This window comes from Amphiura filiformis, chromosome 10 (genome assembly GCF_039555335.1).
Source record: "Amphiura filiformis chromosome 10, Afil_fr2py, whole genome shotgun sequence".
Lineage (NCBI taxonomy): Eukaryota > Metazoa > Echinodermata > Ophiuroidea > Amphilepidida > Amphiuridae > Amphiura > Amphiura filiformis.
Window position 1 is genome coordinate 5,496,776 of NC_092637.1, and position 25,876 is coordinate 5,522,651.

Genomic DNA, 25,876 nt, shown 5'->3' on the forward strand with positions numbered 1-25,876 from the left:
ATGCATGTGCCAATTTCAATGCCAATTTGAAGCTAAATTTGATCAAGTATATATGAACCAATGAATTTGACAAATGCGCGCGAAGTGCGAGAAAATTTGCAATTCGAAAACAACGAGTTTTTAATCTCCCAGACTGAAGTTATTGGAACAATTGCCAATTTTAAGCTGAATGATCAAATAATAATGCCATTGTAGGGCAAAATGAAAAAAATCAAAAGTTGAAAACCTTATTCCCCCTGTGGAACTGTGGAAGATATTTCCAAAATCTTCCACAAGGGTAGTGTGGATTTCAAGTGGTATAGCCTTCGCCATACATGTACTTTGAACCATATAATGTACCTTGCATATCAGTTAATTAATTATTTATATATTGCATATAAGGGCTGTGCAATAATTATGAGCCCTGGGGAGGGTAAAATTGGGGGGGCAAGAAATTGATGGCCAGCCGAGAAGGGGGGGTAAGTGATTTTTGGCACACATGCATGGGGCACCTTTTTAATTAAATGCTTTAAAAAGGCTTGGGAAAATAGTACGGAAACGCTTTAAAATGCAAATTTTCTTGCTCGCTGTGCTTGCAAAATATCTAGACTATTTAAGGTTCGCATATTGGGATCCCAAAAATTTGGCATATTCAAAGGTGGGAGCAAAGATATTTTGGCATGCCGAGAGGGCGGGGGGCAAGCAATTTTTGGCAGGCCGAGAGGAGGGGCAAGCGATTTTTGGAAATTCCCCCCAGGCTTATAATTATTACATAGTCCCAAATATGTTGTGCATTTTTATGTTTGGATACAATAAAACTGAACTGAACTAGGCATTACCCTTTGAATTCATGTAATTATTTTATTTATTAGTTCAATCAATCCAATTACTTTACTATTCACAGAAGATGAATTTACTTTCCTAATCACAGATGAATTTACTGTAGAGCAAGCCATTGATCATATAGGATTTGGACGATTCCAAGTGAAAATAGCTCTTATCAATGCTGCACTGTCGGTTAGTTACAAAATAATATAAATCAGCTTAAATCTGAATCCTGGAATAAATCCTGAATCTCTCTCATCACTATGGACCGCAATGGCCTCATCCCAATGGCATATATAGTTCAATAACCTCAATTAAACAATCATAGTACAAAATTTGACCTCAAGTTGTAGAGCATGAGTTTTTGTACCCAAATTTTCAAAGGTCATTAAATGAATGTGCAAATGTATTGAGGTTAAAGAACTGTGCCCTTGATAGATGAGCATGTTGTGGATCCTAGTGCATGCAGACCTCCGTAAATGCAATCTCCCAAACCTGTCAAAGCATTGTGACATTGCTGCCTTAAACCATCTTTTCAAGATCCTCAACCATCTCTGCTCTTCTCCCAATCCATTCAAGCCTCATCCCAAGACCACACTGCAAAAATTGTGTCTTACCTGAGGACACTATTTTAAGACGCTACTTTGAAGCCACTCTTTAGCCATGTTCTTATGCAAGTCATGTCTTGCATGGAGACATGGCTTGTGGAAAGACAGGACTTTGAGCTATGTCCTTATCCAAGACATGACTAGCTACAAGACATCAACAAAGTATGTAGCTAGCCTTAAGTCATGTCTTAATTACAGGATCAGAATGGGACATGTCTTAATTACTTCATGGCCAAATTAAAGACACATTATTGAATAAGTGACTTCTAACAAGTCACTAATGCTTCGAGTTGTGTCTTATCACAATTTCCTATGTCTCTAAACTTAAACTAGACATGACTCATATGCATAAAGTCATGACTAACCACAAGATATGTGGTTATGATATGTGACTTGCACAAAGACGCTAACTTAAGACATGTCTCCATGCTAGACACAATTTTTGCAGTGCATTCTCCGCAACAGTGGCATAACTTATATAAGGGGGCAACGTGCCCCGGGTGCTACTATTAGGGGGCGCCAAATCAGCCTCACTTAAAAAAATATGCCGATGCCATTCCCACACTTCCGCGTCTAAGATATTCTCGGGTGGGGGGTAGGGGCACCAATTTTGTTTCTTGTCCCGGGTGCTACCAACCCTAGTTACGCCACTGCTCCGCAATCTCAATAGCCTCTCTCTTGATACACCTTTCCGAAGCCTCACGCTCTGCCAAAGGTCATTTTACCCATGTTCCCACCTTGTGGAATTACCTGCTTGAAGATGTTGTTAAATGTACCTCCCTACCAGCCTTTAGTCTCCACCTCGTGTAGCACAGCGTCATCATCCCTATATCTTCGTGTCAAAGATTGCTGTGATGGTACGGCGAATCCTCTCGTTTTTCAATAGCTACGCATGGCGATTTTGTTCGAGATATGCCGAGCGACTCAGGCTAAGCATAGTACGACTATCATATGAGATACCACCAACTCCCAGGACACCAACTTCTATTCTACACATTATTACGATTTGCGCATGCTCTAGTATCCCATGTGTTGCTTTTACAAGGAAATTCAATTTGTTTTCAGGTAAAACACAGGTTTTGTTTTAAATACACTAACTTGAAATTAAATACACTAATTAGAGACCATTGCTGTTTGCTCTGGATACATTTTTACTGCATTTTTAGCGTAACAATTTTTAAATCGTAAGTTAAAATTGTGATATATTTAATTTTGAGAATTACAATTATATAAAGAAACACATTTAAGATCCAGGTGCTTGTATAATAGAATATTCGATCACATGTGTATATCACAATGCATATGTAAACTTTCTTTATCTATGTCAATAATAGAATATTGATTCACCAACAGAGTATGGAGCTGTATGAAAAAAATATTTATAATATAGTGTGTTGACACTGTGCCATGTTCCCACCTTGTGGAACTACCTGCTTGAAGACGTTGTTAAATGTACCTCCCTAGCAGCCTTTAGTCTCCACCTCGTGTAGTCAGGTTTCCTTCTTTTTATCCATTTTGTTGAATCTCCTTTTATTTCTCCATTCCACCTGTCCTTGTCCTTTTGTTTGCCTTGGCACCTTTTGTTTTTGATGTAATGGGCATCCCTTTCATTTAGCGTTGTTATAAATAAATAAATTATAACTTATTACTGCTGCTTTGTAAGTTATAAATATAGACTGGCAAAAAATAAAAATAATTATGCAACTAGTAATTTTTGGCCACATTTGCTGTTTTTGTCCCCCCCCCCTGCGTACCGTCTAGTCTGTATTTTACTTGTATCCCCACGACAAGTTGGTGTACCTTGCTCTTTTTCTTTCCAATTATATTCAAGGTGTCCTTTTGTATCGTTTATTTGGTGTGTTATCTTCATGAGATTTGGTTGAAAATGATGTATTTATTTGGTAACTTTGTCCATTCTTCACCAAAAATATCTTCTTCACAAGATATAAAAACATGCCAGTATTTAAATGGTTTGCATTTAAAAAATTAATAAAAGTTTACATCTTTCTGCAACAACCAAGGTCACACGCATTGGTTTGATTTGATATAATTTGGTTAAATTTGTTTGCTCTGCTTTGATTTAATTTGATCAGTGGCGGTGCCATGGGGGGCATGAAGGGGAAATGCCCCCAGTCAGAATTCTTGCCCTCCCCCAGTAAAAACCCAAAATTAAAAAATTTCCACTTTTTGCAGCAATTTTGCACAAAATTTGTTGATTTAGTCCCCCCCTCTGAAATTCACTTTGCCTCCTCAATGCCCCCCCCCCCGATTAGATTTTATATGGTTTGATTTGTTTTGTTTCTCACCGTAGCTGTGTGATGCAGGGGTATGGATGGTGCTTAGTCTTCTGGGTCCTGAACTAGAATGCAAGTGGCATCTGGCAAAATGGCAACAAGCTCTCATAACCACAATATTTTTTGTTGGATATTTTATCAGCTCACCGCTGTGGGGAAAATTTGCTGATGTTTATGGAAGGAAAACGGTACGGAAAGTTAATATATTTCTGTAAAAATTTTACTCTGTTCTAAAATCAAAGGAGTTGAAGTATTATATGCATGCAGTTTATAATTTCAATTATATATGGAACCAAAATATTTCACTTTCAGTACAATAGCTCTTGCAGTTCTTTAGAAAGGAAAAGGATGAACTGGGGTACTGGAGTGCACTATTTAGAGGTAGAAATGTAGTTTTGTTGAAGCTTAATGCTGGGCTTAATGCTCTGCTTGCTGGCGATAGGCTTCAACATAAAAAGTCCAAGTTTTGAAATATTTTCTCAAATTACCAAGAGTTATCTCAAGAGTCTTCGTCCATAGTCTTTGCCTCGTCTGTCTCTCTTTGTACCTGTTGCTCAAAAAGAATATTTTGATTATGTAATTATTGTTCATGATCGTTGGGAACTGATGACTCATTATGTATGTCTTTTCTCCCTCCATCAGTTCCAAGCACAGGGAATAAAAAAAAAAGAAAAAAAAAGAGTTATCTCAAGAACCACTGAACCAATACTGGGCTTGTTTGTACTCATTTTAATGCATTTTTCATGCTGATTCCAAATATGGTCATGAAAATGTACAATTTTGATTGATTCCTGTGAAGCTCTGCCTCTAGCATCAATTCCACTACTACAACCGCTCTGGTCCGATCATTTGGATCTGCCCATACTCCCAATAAATGTTCAAGAACAATAACAGAGATCCGACTGCCTGCCTGACTCATTAGTGTGACCAGTATTCGTAAGACTGTGCGGATTGGCCGCACGCCCACGCCATATGCCACAAGTTGCCTTAGACGCTTGTTATACCAGATAGATTTCCGCCCGGGATTTCCGCCGCAGAATGTTTGCAGTGATTTCATTCTTTGTTCAATTTTTCCCAATCCATACAGGCTCTGATTATGATGGGGTTTTGGCTTTTTGTGTTTGGTCTTCTCAGCAGTTTCTCACCCAACTATGTATGGATACTGTCATTACGATGTCTGGTAGGATTTGGTATTGGGGGTCTGGCACAAAAGTAAGCTTTTACACTAAGGCCACGAAAAAAGAAACCCTGTTCTACGGGCAGAAATGACCCAAAAAATAACCAAAATCCATAAATTATTTGCAATGTGAGAAAATACAAAAAAAATTGTTTCTGAAATTTCCGAAATTTGGGTCGGCATTCATTTGTACAGGAAATTTTTTTTCCCAATTTCTAAATCTGGGTCGGTGGGGCCTGTAGAACAAGGTTTTCTTTTTTTGTCACCTAAGCCACAAAAAAACTTTTTCACAAGGTCATATCTTAAAATCCTGTCCATCAAAATTAACAGGATTGTTTATGATACTCTACTCTAAACACATGTCAGTAACCAAGCAGTTGTCGAACTGACACAACAGCAAAATGCACTGACATGGAACAGCCTCCTGGACTACATTCACAGTCCAATAATAGGCATCCAGAACAAGAAATCTGTGAGAATGTGAACAAGGTCCATGCACAGATGATAATTCCCAAAGAGTAAGTGGAATAGTGTGGAACAAGACCTGTTTCTTAAGTGGGTGAAAAGCAGAAAGTAGCACCGTTTTGTAAATTATCATCTGTTCAACAATTCTCTATCGTTAAATAAGCTTGTCCCAAATAAGTTTAACAACTTCACAGTCACAAAACACAGGTGAGAGTTTTTACCCTAAACATAAACCTACAATTTGGATTTATCCTTTTTTCATAACAATGGATTAAAACAATATATAAACTGCATTTGATGTAATTGCTGTCAATTCTTTTTATTTACAGAGCAGTGCTCAGTTCAGAGTTTTATCCTTCCAGTGTGCGTGGATTTTGGATGACTCTTGTTGGGGTAAGACTCAGTTTTATTATTTTATTGCATTCTATTCTATTCTTATGCTACGTTCTAAATTTTTTCCATTGTATTACTGCTCTGTTCCATTCTGTTCACTATGTTCTATATTATGATATTGTGTTCAGTGTTTTGTTGTATTCTATTCTATTAAGGGATCTGGAATGAGCGTTTTGAGCGTTTCGACAGTATTTTTTGTGGGACATGAGAGCACATCATAAATATCGAATCGCATTCTGAAAACGAAGAATATCTTTCTGATATCAAATAATTTTCATTTTTTGAAATTCACAATATAATACAAAATATATGACAAATTATTACAATTTGATATTTTTCGCATTTTTGATATATAACAGTCCTCGAAGTAAATTTTATAAATCTAAAAATTATAAATCTAAAATATTTATAAATCTATAAATCTAAAAGACTTAATTTTTTTCGGTGTTTTGGGAAACCATATCTTTAATACGAAAGGTCAAAATTTTCAATTGATCATCGGCTTTTCATCCCACCTACATACACTTTAAGTATAAATCATCAGATTTATAAAGTTTACTTCAGTACTGTTAAATATCAAAAATATCAATTTTTAATCATTTGCCATAAAATGTGTATTAAATTGCAAATTTCAAAAAAATAAAATTATTTGATATCAGAAGGACATTCTTCGTATTCAGAATGCAATTCGATATGTCTGATGTGCTCTAATGTCCCACAATAAATACTGTCCAAACATTCATACCCCATCCCTTAAAGCCATAAATTGTAACATAGGGCTACCCATAAAAATAGATTAGTCTTTCTTTTCCATAAAATGTTAGCTTCCCAGGTTAGCTTTTACTGTCAGATATGTCCCTTTTTAATATTGAGTCGAACAACCGAGGTCAAGCAAAGAAAATTGGAATTTACTACCAGCGCCGATGTTGCCAATGCATGCCCTCCATCAGTTGTGCTACAGCAAGATCCTTTGATGTGTGTATCCCGCACAATGTACGTCACTGTGACTCTATGTTATAAATCAATCATGTACGCATTTGACTAATGTTTCCATCGTAATAATTAAACGGTGTTTCCTGCGTTTTATTCAAAATCTCAGATTTTGACAAAGCTACAGCACCTAAAGTCTTGATTTTTGGAGGGTATGTTAGCTAGTTGTAAAGTACATTACAATCGTGTAAAAAATAGAATTTTTAAAAATATTGAGGGTATCCTCCTCAACAAATGTAACAATATGGCTTTAATGTGACCTATGCCCACCAAAAACATGGAACTTGCCAGACATGTTTTTGAGTTATAGGCTTATAAAGATCACAGTCCCATAATAGCACTTTTGAAGAAAAAAAACGATATTGTATTCAATCCATGATTATGTGATGAGTGCAACCTGTTTGTAGTGCAGGGCAATATATTCAAAAATTGTTTTAACCTATTGCTATGGTAGTTAATCCTGTTACATCATCACTTCTACGGTGAATTTGATCTTGTGTAAAGCAGAAAATTAATTGTTCCATTATTTGTTTTGGCAACAAGTTTTAAGATGTCCAAGGCAGCTTCTTTATTCCCACAGGCAACATGATAAGGCCAAAAAAAAAAAAGGTTTGTCTCAAAGCTCACGGGAAATTTAAAAACAAATGCGAAATGCGATTTTTTTTTTTTTTTTTCCCGACTTTTTTTCATGGTATTTTGAGAAAAAAGTCTGATTTTCGCCGATTTTTTCTGGAAAAACTATAAAAAAATTTGTTTTTGAAATAAAAAAAAAATTCTGCATTTGTTTTTTGTCAAATCGTGGTATTTTACAAACGCGCCGCAAGCTTTGAGACTAAACTTTTTTTTTTTTTTGCTAATAGGCATGAAATCACATATGTGCCCATCCACCACAAACTGGTCGTAAAAGTCGGCATTTTCCATTTTGAGATACAATCAAAAACAGTATACGGATTTCTATGTAAAGTATACCAGCAATTTCACCTTTGTTGAACCATGATTGCACTTCCAGGTGTCCAATGAAGCTGGTTGTGGTGTCGTTTTGAAGCTGAAAGTGCATTCTTTCAAAAGATGTAATAAACAAAAAATGATCTAGAGCCGACTTTACTACCACTTCGTGGTGGATGGTCACATATATATTGTTCCATTTCTCCAAATATTAATGGAGCAAAATATCAAGGGGTTATTTACAAAATTATACATATCTTGTGTAAAATATTCATGTATTAATTGTATTTATATCATTTTAAAGCATATTGTGTAGCGCTTACATTTATTATGTATTTTTCTATTCTATTCTATTTTATTTTATTCTCTCTGTTCTATTTTAAATATATTTTATTCATTATTACTTTATCAGTTTTCCTGGATCCTGGGGATAGTATGGGTAGTTGCAGTTGGATATTTTGTCATGCCAACTCTAGGCTGGAGGTGGTTACTGGTGATAGTAGCATTGCCACTGATTATATTCATTGCCTGCTGTTATGTAAGTTGACAATTGAAGAGTTTCTTTTCAGATGAATGTAAAGACCAGTGCATACTCAGATAAAGTCTGCACAAAAAGTAACTCAGCTGTTATAAATACACCTATAGATTCAGAACTAATAATTGTTTTCACAATATTTCAACATAAAAAGAAGGATGATTTATTTACATGCATTTTGATACCCCATTCGTCAAATGTCATTCAATATTAACAACACAGTAGTGCTTTTACAGAAAAATACCCGAATTTAAATGTTGCAGTTTACAGCGATCAATGGTTATAATGCCAGCACTGTAACACGTAAAGCCCGCCATTATCTTTGCGCTTACTTCAAATCAATACAAATAACTGCAACTTTTAAATTTGGGTATTTTTCTTTCAAAACACAGCTGTATTGTCAATATTGAACAAAATTGGACAAATGGGGTATCAAAATGTGTGTAAATCAATCATCCTTCTTTTTGTGTTGAAATATTGTGAAAACAATTATTAGTTCTGAATCTAAGGCGTATTTATAACAGCTGAGTTACTTTTTGTGCAGACTTTAGATGGCTGTGTGAGGTTTTTTTTATTCTACTGGTGCATGTAAAATGCATAGGCTAATGGGCTATTCCATTTAAAATCCACACTACCCCTGTTCTTCCAAAGGGGGAGTATGAATTTCCAATGTAATAAACACATTTGCAGCTCCATTTGAAACTCACCCTCCCTCTAGCCTGTGGAAGATTCAGGTTAAAAGATGTATGAAATTCAAATGTTGCTGCCTAATGTGTTCATTCCATTTGAAATACATACTCCCGCTGTGGAAGATATTTCCAAAATCTTCCACAGGAGATGTGTTGATTTTAAATGGAATTGCCAAATGGAAATGGATCATAAGTTTAACGTCCTCCATAGTTAGACCAGGTCTTCCCCAAGTTGGATCTGTTCTAACTTGTTTTTTTTGCATCTGGACCCTAGCGTTTGTTTGCACAAAAGAGTTAAACTGGGTCTAACTGGAATTTAGTTCTATTAGGAATTGTCCTTTACTCGTATTTCCTTCCTAGAGTAGCTAGCAAATTCTAAACATACTTTCTCCTGGGACTAAATTCCACTTCGACCAGGTTTAACTTTAGAACCAGTCTAATTCTTTTGTGCATACGGACCCTAGGTCTTTTGGGTTTTTTTTTGACATGCAACATGGATTATTGTCATTTTGAGCCCTCAAACCCAGAATTGTAATTACGGTATATGTTTTAAATTTAGAGAATAAAGGTATTGGTTTTAGCCACTGGAGTGCATCTATCGTCTTAAATAACACGGGCGACGTCATTATTTTAAGTAAAAAGAGGCAAAGCTGAGTTGTTTTACGGCAAAAATAATGATGTCGCCCGTGTTATATGAGAGGATAGATGCACGACAGCGGCTACAAACAATACCTTGATTCTGATTCTTAGACAGTAAATTTTAATCAAATAAAATCCTACATTTACCCAGAAACTACCTAGGGCTTAAAATCGACCAGTGCGCCTCCGATTGGTTCAAATAGCAAAATACAGCGTGTCGCGTTGATGCACAGAGCTGACCCGTGTGATATTGTGTCATATCACACAGGTAAGAACCAATAAGATTGCAGGAACGTTCTCAAGTGTTTAAGAATGGACAATAAACTATGGTTTAGGCTCAGAAAATAGTACACTATTTCTGTCCCCATTGTGAAAATCCAATATTGCATACTCTAAAAGTGGAAATTTTCGTGTGATTAATTTTGTTTCCTTTTTTTCTGAAACGGTACGAAAAAAAACCCTAATATTTTCCGTTCAATACGGGCCGGGCATTTACAGCATGTCAGCATTCGTCATACGAACGGGAATTGTTGTTGTTGCTTGCCTGCCCATAATGCAATTCACGTATACCAAGGTATTGGATTGCAAATTTGGCTATTTATTCACATTACGCTGAAAATGCTCTTGTTTTTTCCACAAAGCAGCATAAAGGGGACGATATTTGATATTATTATGTAATTTTAAAGACAATCCATTTCCAAAACCAATAGGGTTACCCCCTATAACTACCGTAGCAATACAATACCACTCTTTTCAAAGCTACTTATCTTAGAGTTGCAAGTGATTAATGTGATATGAATATTCTATAGATATACGATCCAGGTCTTTATTCATATGTATCGCATGAACGTTGTAGTGCAGTGCGATATATTCGAAATTGTATTCCTCTATTGCTATGGTAGTTAAAGCCTTGATGTACGATTTCCTTCAAATTTTAAATTTGTCATTATATACTCAAAATGCTGAAATAATACTAGTAATAATGATCGGGAATGGTTTCTGTCCATTTTGAGCTGAAATAACGAGGTAATATGAAAGAAACACTGCTTGTTATTTTGGCCGTTTAACACGCAGTTCTATGGGCGGACATAAAGTCATAATTTCTTGAATTATGACTTTATGTCGAACTTTGCTCTGTTTACCTACAAACACAACAAATTTGGCTGATTCCATTTAGGTGCAAGTTGTGACATGTGTAAACATTACAAATATGCCAAAAAATCAGGTTTGAAAAAAATTAACCAAATTCATATTATAAGATCGTACATTATGACTTTAATCCGATTAATTACGTCACTTCTACGCTGAATACCTCTTTGTTATCATTGCAGTTTTTACCAGAGAGTGCCTATTACCATGTTGCCTGTGGGAATAAAGAAGCTGCCTTGGATATCTTGAAACTTGTTGCCAAAACAAATGGAAAGTCTTTGCCATCAGGGGATCTCAAAGTAGGAGGTGGCTCTGTAAGTATACACACCAAGACATTTTATAAGCTGTGGCTGCGCTATGGGGGGAGCAAGGGTGGCATCCCCCCAATATTTTTCTTGCCCCCCAGTTTGCCCCCCCCCCCCTCACTTTTGAGGCAAAAATCCCAAAAATTATGTAAATTTCCACTTTTTAGCCCCCCCTGAAATTCATTTTTTTCCCTAATACCCCCAAAAAAGGTGCTGCCACTGTTTATAAGGTGGATACATTGTAGGAACTTGGTATAAACTCCCTTGCTTGATCTGCATGTAGCCATCAAAATTATAGGGTATATTAATTGATTTGGGTGAATTTTGGCGATGATCAGTGTCTACCGATCAGAGCAGTAACTTATTTGCCATACAATAGTTATTGATTGATTAATTTTGAGAAAAGTCTCATCAGGAACCTATTTTTTCACCCAAATTACTTAAATGCTACACTTTTATCCATCTAGTTATCAGCAATATAGTGAGCCTGAGCCCTGATTTCATAAATACCAATATCAACTAGGGTGTGATTTTCGGTAATTTTGTGCCCGGCACCAGCGCATTTTTTTTTTTTTTTTTTTTTTTTTTTTTCTTCCAATTTTTTTTTCAAAGTTTTTTTTCGGTTTTGTAGTGTCTCTGGACCTAGACCTAAATGCTAGGATCATGGTTGACCTAAAAAAAAAATTTAAAAAATTGAATTTTGCACATTGTTTTGTAATTTTAATATGAAAATTGATACAAAGTTTTCATGTCATACTCTATTAATGATATCAAAATGCATTGAATTTTTTTTTTTTTTTTTAATTTGGTACCGGGCAGGGAATTTCCTGCGGGTAATAGGATTATCGGTAGGGACTCGAATTCCCGGGACTCGCTCACACCCTTAATATCAACAGATATAGGTACTTCATCAACACTAATATCAGCAGGCAGTAGTTACTTCATAATGTCATTGTCAGCAGTGGATAATATTTCATCAACACCAATATCAGCAATACATAGCTACTTCATAAGCATCAATATCAGCAGTAGATAGCTACTTCATCAATACCAATATCAACAGAAGATAGCTACTTCATCAACACTAATATCAGCAGAAGGTAGTTACCTCATCAATATCTTTGTCAGCAGTAGATAATATTTCTTCAACACCAATATCAGCAGTAGATAGCTACTTCACCAACACCAATCAGCGGTAGATAGCTACTTCATCAACACCAATTCCAGCAGTAGATAGCTACTTCACCAACACCAATATCAGCAGTAGATAGCTACTTCACTAACACCAATATCAGCAGTAGATAGCTACTTCATCAACACCAATATCAGCAGTAGATAGCTACTTCATCAATACCTATATCAGCAGTAGATAGCTACTTCATCAACACAAATATCAGCAGTAGATAGCTACTTCACCAACACCAATATCAGCAAGAGGTAGTTACTTCATCAATGTCATTGTCAGCAGTAGATAGCTACTTCATCAACACCAATATCAGCAGTAGATAGCTACTTCATCAATACCTATATCAGCAGTAGATAGCTACTTCATCAACACCAATATCAGCAGTAGATAGCTAATTCATCAACACCAATATCAGCAAGAGGTAGTTACTTCATCAATGTCATTGTCAGCAGTAGATAGCCACTCATCAACACCAATAACAGCAATAGTTTTTATGATCAATATCAACATGAGTAGTACTTAACCAAAAATATACCATCCGTATCTCTGTTAGAATGGACCTTTTCGGTAAATCCCATAAGCCTTTGCAAGATGTTGTCATTTGACATCACGAAGATCTGCGCCAATGCACACATCATTTAGCAAATATCGTTACTGCGCATTGCAAGTCCATGTGACATCAAATGATGACATCTCAGGTGTACTCGCAGCTACTCCCAAAGGCTTATGGGATTTACCAAAAAGGTCAATTCACCAGGGTATCCATATGATTGTGTACTGAGTTTGAGCAATGCAATTCTGTTATAAATGTGTATATATCACTCTTGAATTTCCTTTATGGAATTGCAGCATACAAATGTGTGAGTTCAAATCGATCTTACATACATTGTAAATGTTATTCTTAGTTAGTGGGAGTGGTATAGTTCGTAGACACATAATCTGATTGGACAATCGCATGATTTCGGGTGCTGTCTATCAGGCCATAGACGACCCTGTGTTATCATGAGTGTTGATAATGTGTAACATGTTTGTAGAGGTACACGCATGTATTGCGTGGTGTGCGTAGACTAGTGCGGAATACACGCACATGCTAGCAGTACGCAGAACAGAATATGTGAAGTTGTAAACAAGTTTCGTTCATTTTATAATAAGGGGAGTTTTCATGAAGGTAACTTAGTTTTTGCTTAAAAAATAGTTTACAGTTATTAAAATAATATTTAACTGACTAAGAATGAGAATAAACTATAGGAATTTTTGTTTTTACTATCCCCTACCTATGATAGATGACAGGCAGGTCAAATATTTTTATCGTAGTTGCACCGGCATCCACTACTCAAAATATTAGAAAAAAAGCGCAGTGATTTATAGTGCGCTACGCACAGGCACAACGCCTAGACGTTGATCCACAAGCCTCAGCACACTTTACAGGTTGTCACTGACCACTACGGCCCCACATCATTAGACCTGCCTGTCGCTCTATCACACGGTAGAGGACAGTAAAACAAAAATTCATATCGTTTATTCTCGAAGTAATATCCTATCCTTTCATAATGTCAGTATCTGCTGAATTGTCTGAATCAGCAAAGAACATGTAACACATCAGTATATTTTCATGTGTTTTCCCTGCAGGGTGATAGAGGAACATTTGTTGACCTTTACAGTGATAGAAAAACTTCCATAACAACATCACTGCTTCTGTTTATATGGTATGTAGAGTTGACATTTCTATCAAATATGAACATTCACTTTGTTTTACACTTAAAGCCACATTATAACATTTTCATACAAAATAGATTAGTATTTGTTTGCTGTAAAATGTTAACGTTTACTATCAGATATATCCCCGGATATATCCCGTACCCATGGCCTGTACCCGTTCCCATACTGGGACCCGTACCCGTACTCAACTCCCAATTTCCGTACCCGTAACCATACTCATGGCTCCATACCCGTACCCGTACTCGCACCCTATTTTGGGTTCGGACCCGTACTTATGGCTTCGGTCCCGTACCTGTATCCATGGCCAGGGACCCATACCCATACCCGTACCCATGGTCTGGGACCCGTATCCATACCCTTACTAATGGCTTTGGTGCATATTTCAACAGAACAAGACTATTTCTGTATTTTCAGGGTCCTTAAGAATGAATTTCAAATGGAATTAACACATTAGCAGCTCCATTTGAAACTCACTTTCACTCAGGGGAAGATTCAGGTTGAATCTTTCTTAGAGGGTGTATGAAATTCAAATGGAGCTGCCTAATGTGCTCATTCCATTTGAAATTAATATTCCCCCAGTGGCAGATATTTCCAAAATGTGTGGATGTGTGGATTTTAAATCGAATAGCTCAAGTAATAAATTATTGTCATGAAATTGACTAAAAGTTTGATGCTTGTCTTGCATGTTAAATTGTCAAAATATGATGTTTTATTACTCCCAGGTTTGCAATGGCTTTTATATATTATGGTGTAGTCTTACTTACAACAGAACTGTTTTCTAAAGGACACTCATGTGCAGGTAAGGTGTGATGGTAATATGTGTTATAGTCTATATATCTACCTCGAGTCACTGGCACTAGCTTTGAAGTTTGCATGTGCTGCGTTGGCTTAGCGTGGTTCCTTGTGTGTACATATGCGGCATGTTGATTGTGCGCGTAAAAGTATGTATATGCACTTAAGTAACATAAAGCTAACACAGAACACGTTGAACTTGAGGTATATATATAGACTATATAGATACATCAACATTATTGGCCTAAAATATTGTTTGTTAACAAAAGCAGACCAGAAAAAATAGATCTGTCAGGTTTTTTTTCTTGTACTGTCTTCCTAAAATTACTACATATGACAGTTTGTGCTACCGAATATTGCTGCGAAGAAACTTAACAAAATGATTAATAATATTATGTGTTTATACATGTAAGAATACAGTTGAATGGAGCAGTCAAGTTTGCTCACCCTACTATACATTCAAGAACTATTAAATGCAAGTGTGTACTTATCCAACATAGCCTAAATATTATGCCTCAAAGTTTCTTCACATGCAACCTGAATATATGATAAATACTGCAAAGTAAGCAACACAGACAGATTAGCAAATGCGGTTACATTACTGTGACGCTTCAAACAAAGACAACAAAAGACCATTTTTGTTAACATTTCATAGTGAATTGCACGGAAAAATTTGAATTTCGCAGAGCAAATGAAATTGCATGGAGGAAGGAAAATTTTGCGGCGCAATTTCGCACTGCAAAAATATTGTTGGACCCTGGTTATATGTGTCACATTTTCATGTTTAATTTTCTTCTTGCAGCAACCCCAGCAAATGCAGATGAAACTTGTTTTGACAGTTGCCAATTATTAGACAAAAAGGATTACACTAAAATTATCATCACAACACTGGCTGAATTTCCTGGTAAGTATGTGTATATGTACATGGTTGTTTTATAGGGAAAACTGAGTTATTGGAGGTTATTGGAATGGGCTATTCCATTTAAAATCCACACTACCCCTGTGGAAGATTTTGGAAATATCTTTCACAAAGGGAGTATGAATTTCAAATGGAATGAACACATTAGGCAGCTCCATTTGAAACTCGCCCTCCCTCTCTTGAAGATACAGGTTGAATCTTTCTCAGAAGGTGTATGAAATTCTAATGGAGCTGCCTAATATGTTCATTGCATTTAAAATTCATACTCCCCCCTATGGAAGATATTTCCAAACTCTTCCACAAGGGGAGTATGGATTTTTCAGCAAAGGCCAAAATTTGAATAATGTGTTCCAAGAGTATGAGCATTGCACAGAATTGTGCATGCAGTTACTTGGTGTGATTAAGCAACATTCTGCTGGTTTTGATATTGATGATGTAACTACTAAATGATATTGGTGTCGATGAAGTAGCTATTTACTACTGATATTAGTGTCGATGAAGTAGCTATCTACTACTGATATTAGTATTGATGAAGTAGCTATCTACTACTGATATTGGTATTGATGAAGTAGCTACTACTGATATTGGTATTGATGAAGTAGCTATCTACTACTGATATTGGTATTGATGAAGTAGCTATCTACTTCTGATATTGGTATTGATGAAGTAGCTATCTACTACTGATATTGGTATTGATGAAGTAGCTATCTACTACTGATATTGGTATTGATGAAGTAGCTATCTACTTCTGATATTGGTATTGATGAAGTAGCTATCTACTACTGATATTGGTATTGATGAAGTAGCTATCTACTGCTGATATTGGTATTGATGAAGTAGCTATCTACTACTGATATTAGTATTGATGAAGTAGCTGTCTACTACTGATATTGGTATTGATGAAGTAGCTATCTACTGCTGATATTGGTATTGATGAAATAGCTAGATCTACTACTGATATTGGTATTGATTAAGTAGTTATTATAATACAATAAGCCAAAAAATTAAGGTACCAGTTATGTTCACCCCCTGTATATCCTAAACAAAGACAGATATGTCATAGTTGGAACCAGCAGTAGCAGCATCTTTTAGCTCAAATTTAAGACCTCATTTATTGGAATTGTTTAAGAAATAAAGACACAACAATCCAAAAACCCAAGGAAGATGCCAATTTAAAAGTTGTAGTTTGCCACATTGCATGCCCTATTGATTTGTACACAAAGCGTTACGAAACAAGAGAACTGGCGCTGTGCTTCCATTGATAGCACGTTAAAACTAGCATCGTGCTTTCATTGATTAGAACACAAAATGCAACTTTTGATTTTGTTTCTTCATTAGGTTTTAGATCACCGTTTCTTTAATTCTCAACCAAGTTCAACAAATAAGGTCTTAAATCAGAGCTAAAGAATACAGGTATTGGCTGCTTGTTTTAATTTGGATATATTTGTCTTTATTTAGGATATACAGGAGGGAACACAACTGGTACCTTAATTTTTTGGCTTACTATAGTCCATATGACTTCCTCGAAGCAGTAATTTAGATATTGTTTTTCATTGTATATGTAAATGTAATGATAAGTATATAAAAGTATGGGAATCCAACTAGCATAACAGATTCCAGTAAAAATTAGCAGTTTTTGAGAAAATCACATCCAAAATGCCTATTTCCAACAATTTGGCAAATTATATTAAAATTTTGCTTAAAGGATTAGGATTTAGCTATGTTTCATTTGGCAAAACAGGATAATATTTTTTTAAAAAAAAAAAAACCTCTTTATTTGCAGGTCACCTTATCACAATGGGCATCATAGACTTTGCTGGGCGTAAAAAGACCATGTCAATTCACAACATGCTATGTGCAGGATCAATACTCTTGTTATTAATTTGCACAAAAAGGTATGTCTTTTACATAAAAATGGGCTATTCCATTGAATATCCACACTACCCCTGTGGAAGATATAGCTAAAGTCTGCCACAGAGGGAGTATGAGTTTTGAATAGAATAGACAATTGGGTCACTTCCATTTTAAATACTCACTCCAGTTGTGGAAGATATAGGTAAAGCCATAATACATGGGGAGTACGGGTTTCAAAATTATTAGCTCTGACCAATTTCATTTGAAAAACATACTCCCCCTGTGGAAGATATTTTCAAAATCTTCCACAGGGGGAGTGTGGATTTCAACTGGAATAGCCCAATGTCATTGATATGTTTTATCCCACAGTAGGGAGGAAGGACTGAAAAAGGCTGCCTTATTTTGAAAAAGTAGAGTCAAATTTATGCTTAACAGTGGCGTTCCATGGCCGCTCCTATCCGTGAGGCTGGAGAAAAGGTGCAATGTTGCCACCCCCTTCAACATCCCGAAAAGGTTGACCCAATTTTTTTCAATGGTTTGAAACAGACACTTTTTTTGGCCTTACAAGCATATCACACATAGAATATGGGACAAGATGTGTGCTTGATATGCATAGGCCTATAATGAAATACAGAGATAAAAAGACTTTATCACGTCTGGCGTTCAATCTAGACACTTGTAAAAGCAAATCCTGCCCATATTCGGCGTCAGATGATATGCTTGTAAAGGCCAAAAAAGTGTCTGTTTCAAACCATTGAAAAAAATTGGGTCAACCTTTTCTCCAACCTTATTGTTAATTTTGCACCTTCAAACATACAAACCATCTCAAAAGTTAGGTCTTTATAGTAAGAAAGTTTCTTTCCCGAATGCACCATGTCAACAATGCCTTGAAAAGATGCCTTTTAATTGCCTTGTAAAAGTATGTAATTTTTTGCCATTTCTGCTATTCCTTTTCTCCGATCAGCACCAGATAAATCGGCCTTCCTTTTACGTCCTAATAACCAATCAAGGATCGTAGGGAATTTGATTGACAGTGACGTCAGATGCGATAAAGTCTTTTTATCTCTGTCTTTCATTATAGATACATTTCATTTTTTCTCTACAGTCAAATGATGTTGACAGTGTTTCTATTTCTTGCAAGGGGACACATAGCTGGTGCATTTGCAGCTATATATATCTATACACCTGAGGTAGGTGGATTGCACTATTCCATTTAAAATCCACACTCCTTCTGTTGAAGCTTTTGGAAATATCTGCCACAGGGGGAGTATGAATTTCAAATGGAATGAGCACATTAAGGTTACACAAAGAGACGTATAAAAAACGTATAAAAGACGTATAAAGTTGTTCTCTAAAACAGAGTTTTCTCAGTAATCAAATATCGCAGCGAGTGAAATGTTGGTGCATTGGATGTAGCTTAACATTTTGTGTGTGTTATATACAAATTATTAGAATAAATTTGAAAATCCTTCGTTTAAAGCATTTTTACCCACCATGTTCACAAGATCAAAAACACGTTCCATGAGGTTTTTTTTTCAAATGTGCGCTCCCGTATAAATCCACACCGGCGATTGTTTTCTTCTTTTTTAGTATTGTATTACAAATCGATCAAAGAAATAATGTTGCCATGGGGAAGAACCAAATACAGTACCGATTAAATTTTAAAAGCCCGTTTTGGGGGAAAATTTTGGAGAATTTGCTTGAGAAAAAGCTGGTTTGTGAAATTATCGATATCTTGATTACTGAGGCGTTAATTTAGACATCTGAATACCTACATTATTTCTCAACATTCTGCCAATTGATATTCCATTTGATTTTCACTCCAAATTGAAGCTAGTTTTGCAAAAAACGAGGTTTTCCTCCATCAGTTCGTTCAAAATTTCAGCGCCGACATGCGTGTTTATTCTAAGAGCCATAATGCGGACGCGATTGTAATCATGTAAATTGCATCTAATTATAGTTATATCATCCGCTTTGAGAACAGACAATTGTGTAAGCTGATCTATGGCCGAGTGGATAGAGCGTTGGACTGGGAATCTAATATGAACTATTTTTGTGGGTTCGAGTCTCCGTGTGGCTGAATTTTCTTTTTTTTCTTTTCTCATTTTTTTTTCCTTTCTTTCCTCTTTTCTTTCTCCCTTTCTTTTTTCATTTCTTTTTTTTTCATTTCTTTCTTTCTTTCTTTTTCGTTCATTTTTCTTTCTCTCTCTTTCTTTCTTTCTCTTTTTCACTATTTCTTTATTCTTTCTTGCTCCTTTCTTTTTTAGTTTTATTTGATTGATTCGCTGAGTGCAGTGAATCGTGATTGATTGTTTTTCACCCCGGTTTTTCACTTTATATAATTCAGAAATTTGTAGGCCTGCTAAGTCTGTCTTGTTGATTTTTATCCCAAATTCGATTTACAAATAATTGCTTTTTGATATTGTTGTTGTTGCCTACCCTTACATTGTAATCAGGGGAATAGCAGCATTTATTTCATCAAAGATATCAAGGCTATAAATTCAAAATCAACACATTTTCCAGGGCGTAGCTTGACGAAGTGCCCCCAATCAATTTTAAAATTTATAAAATCCTTGTGAAAATTGCCGAAAACGGCTTGTGCCACCAAACCCCACCCCGTCATCCGAGCTCGGGCACGAGCTAAGCCAAGTTTCATAGCCTTTTCATGTCTTGACCGTGGATCGATATTCTATTGTAAGTAGGCCTCACGTCCCGATGCACGCTTGTTCATTTTCTGCATGGCTGTTTCTGTTATGAACTTACGCCCCTCTGAAATCAAGCGCATGAAAAACTCTCGGCTAACCTTAAGCAGCTCTATTTGAATTTCATACAATTTAATTGGATTTGTTTAACAATGATCAGAATATGATGATGGTGATGTATCCCAACTTGGATACAGGATTTAAAAAATGATCAAATTATTGGCTAAAATAGGCTGACTTTTGCAGATTTGAGGGGAGGACTGGCACCAGTGGCGGCACCACTGGGACAGGTGGGTGGCAGCATGGGGGAAAATGCACCCCAGTCAGAACTCTTGCCCCCCCCCCAGTAAAAACCCAAAATTACGAAAATTTCCACTTTTGTTTATTTCGCCCCCCTGAAATTCATATGTGATGTTCATAACACATGCATGGCCAAAGGCAGCAAATTTGAAACTGAGATAAAGGTAAAAATAATGGAGTAAAAAACAACAACAAAATACATAAGAAAATATACATCAAAAAACTTCATAACTTTAGAACCAAGTATTTAGTAACAGTAACGCAATTTCCAAAAGTGCATCCTTTGGTATTCAGAACCAAGTAAGAATTACAGTAACACAATTTCCAAAAATGTATCCTTTGCCCGATCCTTTGGCCCCCATGAACAAGATCGTGTCACATAATTAATTTTGAGGTATTATCACAATATTACAATCTTATGTCCATTAAAAAAGGCAGAAGCATACTGAAATATAAAATAACAATATGCAATACAGCAATGTCAAAAATGCGACTTGTTCCTGGTTTTGTCAGAACCGGTCAAAATTATTAGAGAGATTGCGGAGAGGCGTTCACTGCAAACGCCATACGGGTTACGGATTTCTGCATTTTGCGGTAGAACGTCATAGTCCCGTTCACATCCAAACTAGCCTCCTACACAGCCAGTTTGTGTCGGTCCTAACGCTCGTCGTTCCTAGTATGTTCGTGATAGCCGCATAGAGTCTGAACCAAGACTATATGTGTAAACGCAATTGCAATCATGATGGCGCTATGCTGAGACAAATAATCTAAAGGTAATATGAAGCACCCATTGATTCACCTTGGGTGCATCGAACCAGAGAAGATTATCTTCTTTCATCGAACTGCTTTCCTCGGTATTGATATGCAAATACGACTGGCTGTATCTATAATGCTCTAAGCATTCAGTCCAGATTAGCGATATTTGAGTTTTGCGGGCTATTGGAAAATGAGTATAGGCCTATGTTCACACGTGTATGCTATTTGTCTAAATAATCTAAACAGAGTTTGGTGTTGGATGCCTAGGAAGTCTTGGTGTATATTATTCGAATAACAAGAAACAAACTCCATTATCATATAATTAATACCCTGTTTACTTTCTAAAGCAAAATGAAAATAGATAATCTAATATGCCTAGTTCGATTACTACCCAGCAAACACAAATATATTACAGAAAACGTTAAATGTCGGGTTAAAGGTTATGTGAGGGTCAAGGGCATTAAAAGTTTTAATAACATTCAAAAAACCCTTTGTTCTAAACTTGCTGATAAACGTTCTAACACAATAGACACTTAAATATGTTTGCCAAATGATATTTGACTCAAGCATTTCGAATTTTGGCTTAAAATGTTGTTGTATTATTTTTTCAGTATAACACGAGTTTTCATGATTTTTATATAAACATACATCGATATGTTATCAAAACATTTTAACTAAAACCAAAAACACATGCATTATCATGTTTTAAAAACATTTTGGAGTTTGCTGAATAGTATCCATAAGCAAAACACTTGACAGTTGTTTAATGCACAACTAAAAAAGCAAAGCGAAAAATAGCGTTGCCACGAACTTCTGTTCCCCATCCCAAACAGACAATTATACCGCATTTATGCCGTAACACGACACAATCTTGGCTAAAACGCCTCTTCGCAAGCTGATTTTTGGACGGCATTTTCCACACACAAATGAATAGGCAATCTGCCCGTTCGAATTCAGCGTCGAAAAAAAAAAAAATCGAAATTTGTTCACTTCTTCTTGTCTATACTGAGATCAAATTTTAACCCCAAAATGGATTTTATTACATGTCGGACTCTACTTGTTCTATTAGGATACTTTGATTCGTTTCATAACATGATAAACATAACATTTTTCTGCATTTTATAATGCGTTTTTTTGTCATTTTGGAACGTCATTTTTTGCTACCAACCGCAATCGCCTTACGGTAATTCCACGATTGACCAATTCACAATAGATTTCACTCTCTAGAGGGCATAATAACCGATTTTCGACTAATGTAGCTTGCTGTTCGCGTTCCCGTGTCACGTTTCACGTAAATTTCGCAATCTCTCTAGTAGCTATAAATGTGTAACTTTATTTTGCCCTCTTATTAGGTCTACCCAACCCATGTTAGAGGTATAGGTCTTGGAACCTGTGGATCTATTTCTAGAATTGCGTGCATTATAACTCCATTTGTAGCGCAGGTAAGTATTGCTGTCATGTATTATGTTTGATCTTCAGTGGCAGTGCCACAGGGGGGGGGAGGAAAATGCCCCTATACTTTGATCAGCTCGTGTCGGCGGGCCTTATAACATGGCGGATCAATATCAAAATATTTTATTTTGAGAATTTTCTTGGCACATCTCTCTAGAAGCATCACAAATTATCAATGCAAGTCCTATACTTTCATTACTTTGTCTACTTTCTTTAGCACACAAAATAAAGACCAGACAGTCAACTAATAGCTCTCTTAACGTGGGTCTACTTTTCCGCGTATTGCTAAAAACCTAACATTTCCGCCTATTACGAGCTGTTCAAAGTATAGTCAGAACTCTTGCTCCCCAGTAAAAACTCACAATTACAAAAATCTCCACTTATTGCAGCAATTTTGCGCAAAAATTTGTTGATTTTGCCCCCCAAATTCACTCTACCCCCATGCCCCGGAAAAAATCCTGGCGCCGCCACTATTGATCTTTTACCATGTTCGTATTTATTGGTACAGGCCAACTTGGTTACTTACTTGCTTAAGATGAGTGGTGTCCTCAAACTACAACAGCACTGTCCTGCATGGCCATTCCTAAATCCATAACATCCAGTCCAGTGTCCTGTTTCAATACATCCACGTATGTCAGAGGGGGTCTACCAGGTTTTCTGTTTCCATGTTTTGGTGTCCAATGGATCAGCTTAGCTACAGGTTCATTTTTGCTTCTGTATGCGTGCCCAGCAAAACAAGTCCTTCTCTCTCTGATCTTCTGTGAAAGTTTCGGTAGGTCACCATACAGCTCTTTGTTCGTAATGTGAACAAAGAGCTGTACAGGCCAACTGCCTATGCAATCCTTGGGGGTCACTCAATATGTAACTTGCTATGCACCCGTATTTTAAAAAAAGTGTCTTATTGTAGGGTGGCATTGCCATCTTTTCATAAATGGGTGTTTTGAGAAGGCATCTCGCTTTCGGGGACTTGCATAAACCACCGGCGCGGCGTGTCCAGGATTTGTTCCTGCGGGGGGCTCAGAGGGGCTTTCAGGGTTATGGGGGGGGGGGGGGCTTAATGGCTAAAATTGCCAAAAAATTGGCTGATATTACACGATTTTTAAGAAAGTGCAGGGGGCTTCAGCCCCTAAAGCACCCCCCTGGACACACCACTGTAAACGGTACACATTTTAGGGTTGCTTATTGCACTGGTTACTTTGGACGTATCAAATCAGCCTATTTAATATTTTGTGTAAGAAAAATAGTGTTTTTTGTCTTCCTATTGGTTCTCTTTATCTTTTGCAAGGGACACTGGAAGTTCAGAAGCAAAGCATGTTATTTGCTATGGTCAGGGCTGTGACACTCGTGATTCAAACCCTGTATAAAAATTGAAGTCACTTTACGGCAACTTAATTGACACATCAGTTTGAGTGACAGTTGCTAGGCTTTTTCAGTACACCTAGTAACGTCCTGGTAACGCTCAGGCACTTTAGCCTAAAATTTACGCACGGTTCGCACAACAACGTTGTGCGTACTTCTGCCACGGTGGAACAGACTTATCCTATATTCGTTTGACTAGTTCGTAATTGATTGACAGTTGCTGGGCATTTTCAGTACACCAAATTTATCCAAGATGGCGCCCATCGACTGCCAATTTTTCGGACCCTTTCCAGCAAAAAATACAGCTTATTTAGCCAGTCTCGTCATAGGGTCATCGAACAGAATATTTTCCTAGCATATTGAGCTAACTCCTCAGCTATTTGGTTTTTCACGATATGATAGTAATAGAAATATTCGACCAAATGTTCGCCGTTTTTCGCCATTTAATTTTTTTGGAAACGATGACGTAAACATTGCATCATCTCTTCCACAGGTAATACACTCCTACACGTACAGGGGTACTATGCCATCACATGCATTATATCGCGCATAGGCTGAATGACTGACTTCATTTGCGCAAACGACTGGCTTATCCTATAGTATATTAGTACTCGAGAATCCTTGCTATGGTAGCCAGTGGTGGCACCACGGGGGGCATGGGGGGAAAACTCTTGTCCCCCTGTTGCTCCCTCCAGTTAAACCCAAATTTACGAACGATTTTGCCCCCTGAAATTCACTTTGAAATGACTATTTTTGAAACAACCATTTAGTCATGAAAATATTTGAATAAACCCTAAATTGTACCAAAATTTGTCTGACTGTATTGTATATACCCGTATCCATGACACTATTTTATTTATATTTTGATAGGTGTTTCTAGATATATCTCCTTCAGCTACCATAGCTGTGTATGCAGGTTTTGGGTTTGCTGCTGCTGTGGCTATTATGTTCCTTCCTATTGAGACTAAAGGCAGAAATCTTGTGGTGAGTAGTTACTTGTACATGACCAAGTTTAAAGCAACGCCCTCAATTTTCTACTTTTTTTCAAATTTCTACTTTTTGCATGATTATAATGCCCAGTGGTGTAATAAAATACTATGTGAAAAACTGAGCCTGAAGTGCTTTAATTACAGTAAAATTTAAGATTTTATATTAAATCTGTAGATCTCCGGTTTTATTCAGAGTTGCACAGATTGAGTGATGGCTAAACACATCGCATACATCATTGAATTAGTGACTTATAAAGTGTGTGCACTCCGCCAATAATCATTTTAATAATACAATATCGGAGAGCTGATACACACATGCATTCTAGGCACTGGAATGAAATTTTCTTCATTTTACCTCATTTGTTTGACTCAAAATTAAAAGGGACAATGTAATCAGTAACTATCAGTGAAAAGTAACATTTAAAGAGGAATCTTTTCTTTATGCAAATTTTTACAAGGCCCTTAAAAAATATTTATATAAATCATTTAAATTGTGACACAATCTGCTCCATGGGGGCCAAAGGAGGCATTAAAAAAAATTGAATTACTATAATTATTACCTTATACAAAAATTAGGCTATATCAATACTGAAAACACCAAAGGTATACTAGCATATACTTGGTTGTAAAAGTGTGAAGTTTTTTTGATGTCTATTTGATTGTTTTGTACCTCATACCTGTGCCTTCATTATCTCAATTTTAAATTTGCCTTTGGCCTCAATGGATCAGATCATGTCATAATGGGCTATTCCATTTAAAATCCCCCCTGTGGAAGATTTTGGAAATATCTGCCACAGGGGGAGTATGAATTTGAGATCAAATGACACATTAGCAGCTCTGTTTGTAACTCGCCCT

General features: G+C 36.5%; 1 protein-coding gene across 3 annotated transcripts in view; it reads left to right on the top strand.

Annotated features, from left to right (window-relative positions):
* The window catches only part of LOC140162434 (synaptic vesicle 2-related protein-like), a 30,925-nt gene that overhangs the window by 2,456 nt on the left and 2,593 nt on the right, over positions 1-25,876 (top strand). The window contains exons 3-15 of one of the 3 annotated variants that reach the window (XM_072185667.1): positions 884-996; positions 3,724-3,894; positions 4,794-4,918; positions 5,678-5,741; positions 8,089-8,214; positions 10,871-11,002; positions 13,809-13,885; positions 14,621-14,697; positions 15,493-15,594; positions 17,393-17,504; positions 18,569-18,653; positions 22,574-22,663; positions 24,903-25,016. In XM_072185667.1, the coding sequence (XP_072041768.1) occupies positions 884-996; positions 3,724-3,894; positions 4,794-4,918; positions 5,678-5,741; positions 8,089-8,214; positions 10,871-11,002; positions 13,809-13,885; positions 14,621-14,697; positions 15,493-15,594; positions 17,393-17,504; positions 18,569-18,653; positions 22,574-22,663; positions 24,903-25,016 (1,388 nt within the window). The remainder of the gene's footprint in view (positions 1-883; positions 997-3,723; positions 3,895-4,793; positions 4,919-5,677; positions 5,742-8,088; positions 8,215-10,870; positions 11,003-13,808; positions 13,886-14,620; positions 14,698-15,492; positions 15,595-17,392; positions 17,505-18,568; positions 18,654-22,573; positions 22,664-24,902; positions 25,017-25,876) is intronic. The other 2 variants (XM_072185668.1, XM_072185669.1) reach the window with 2 other exon arrangements.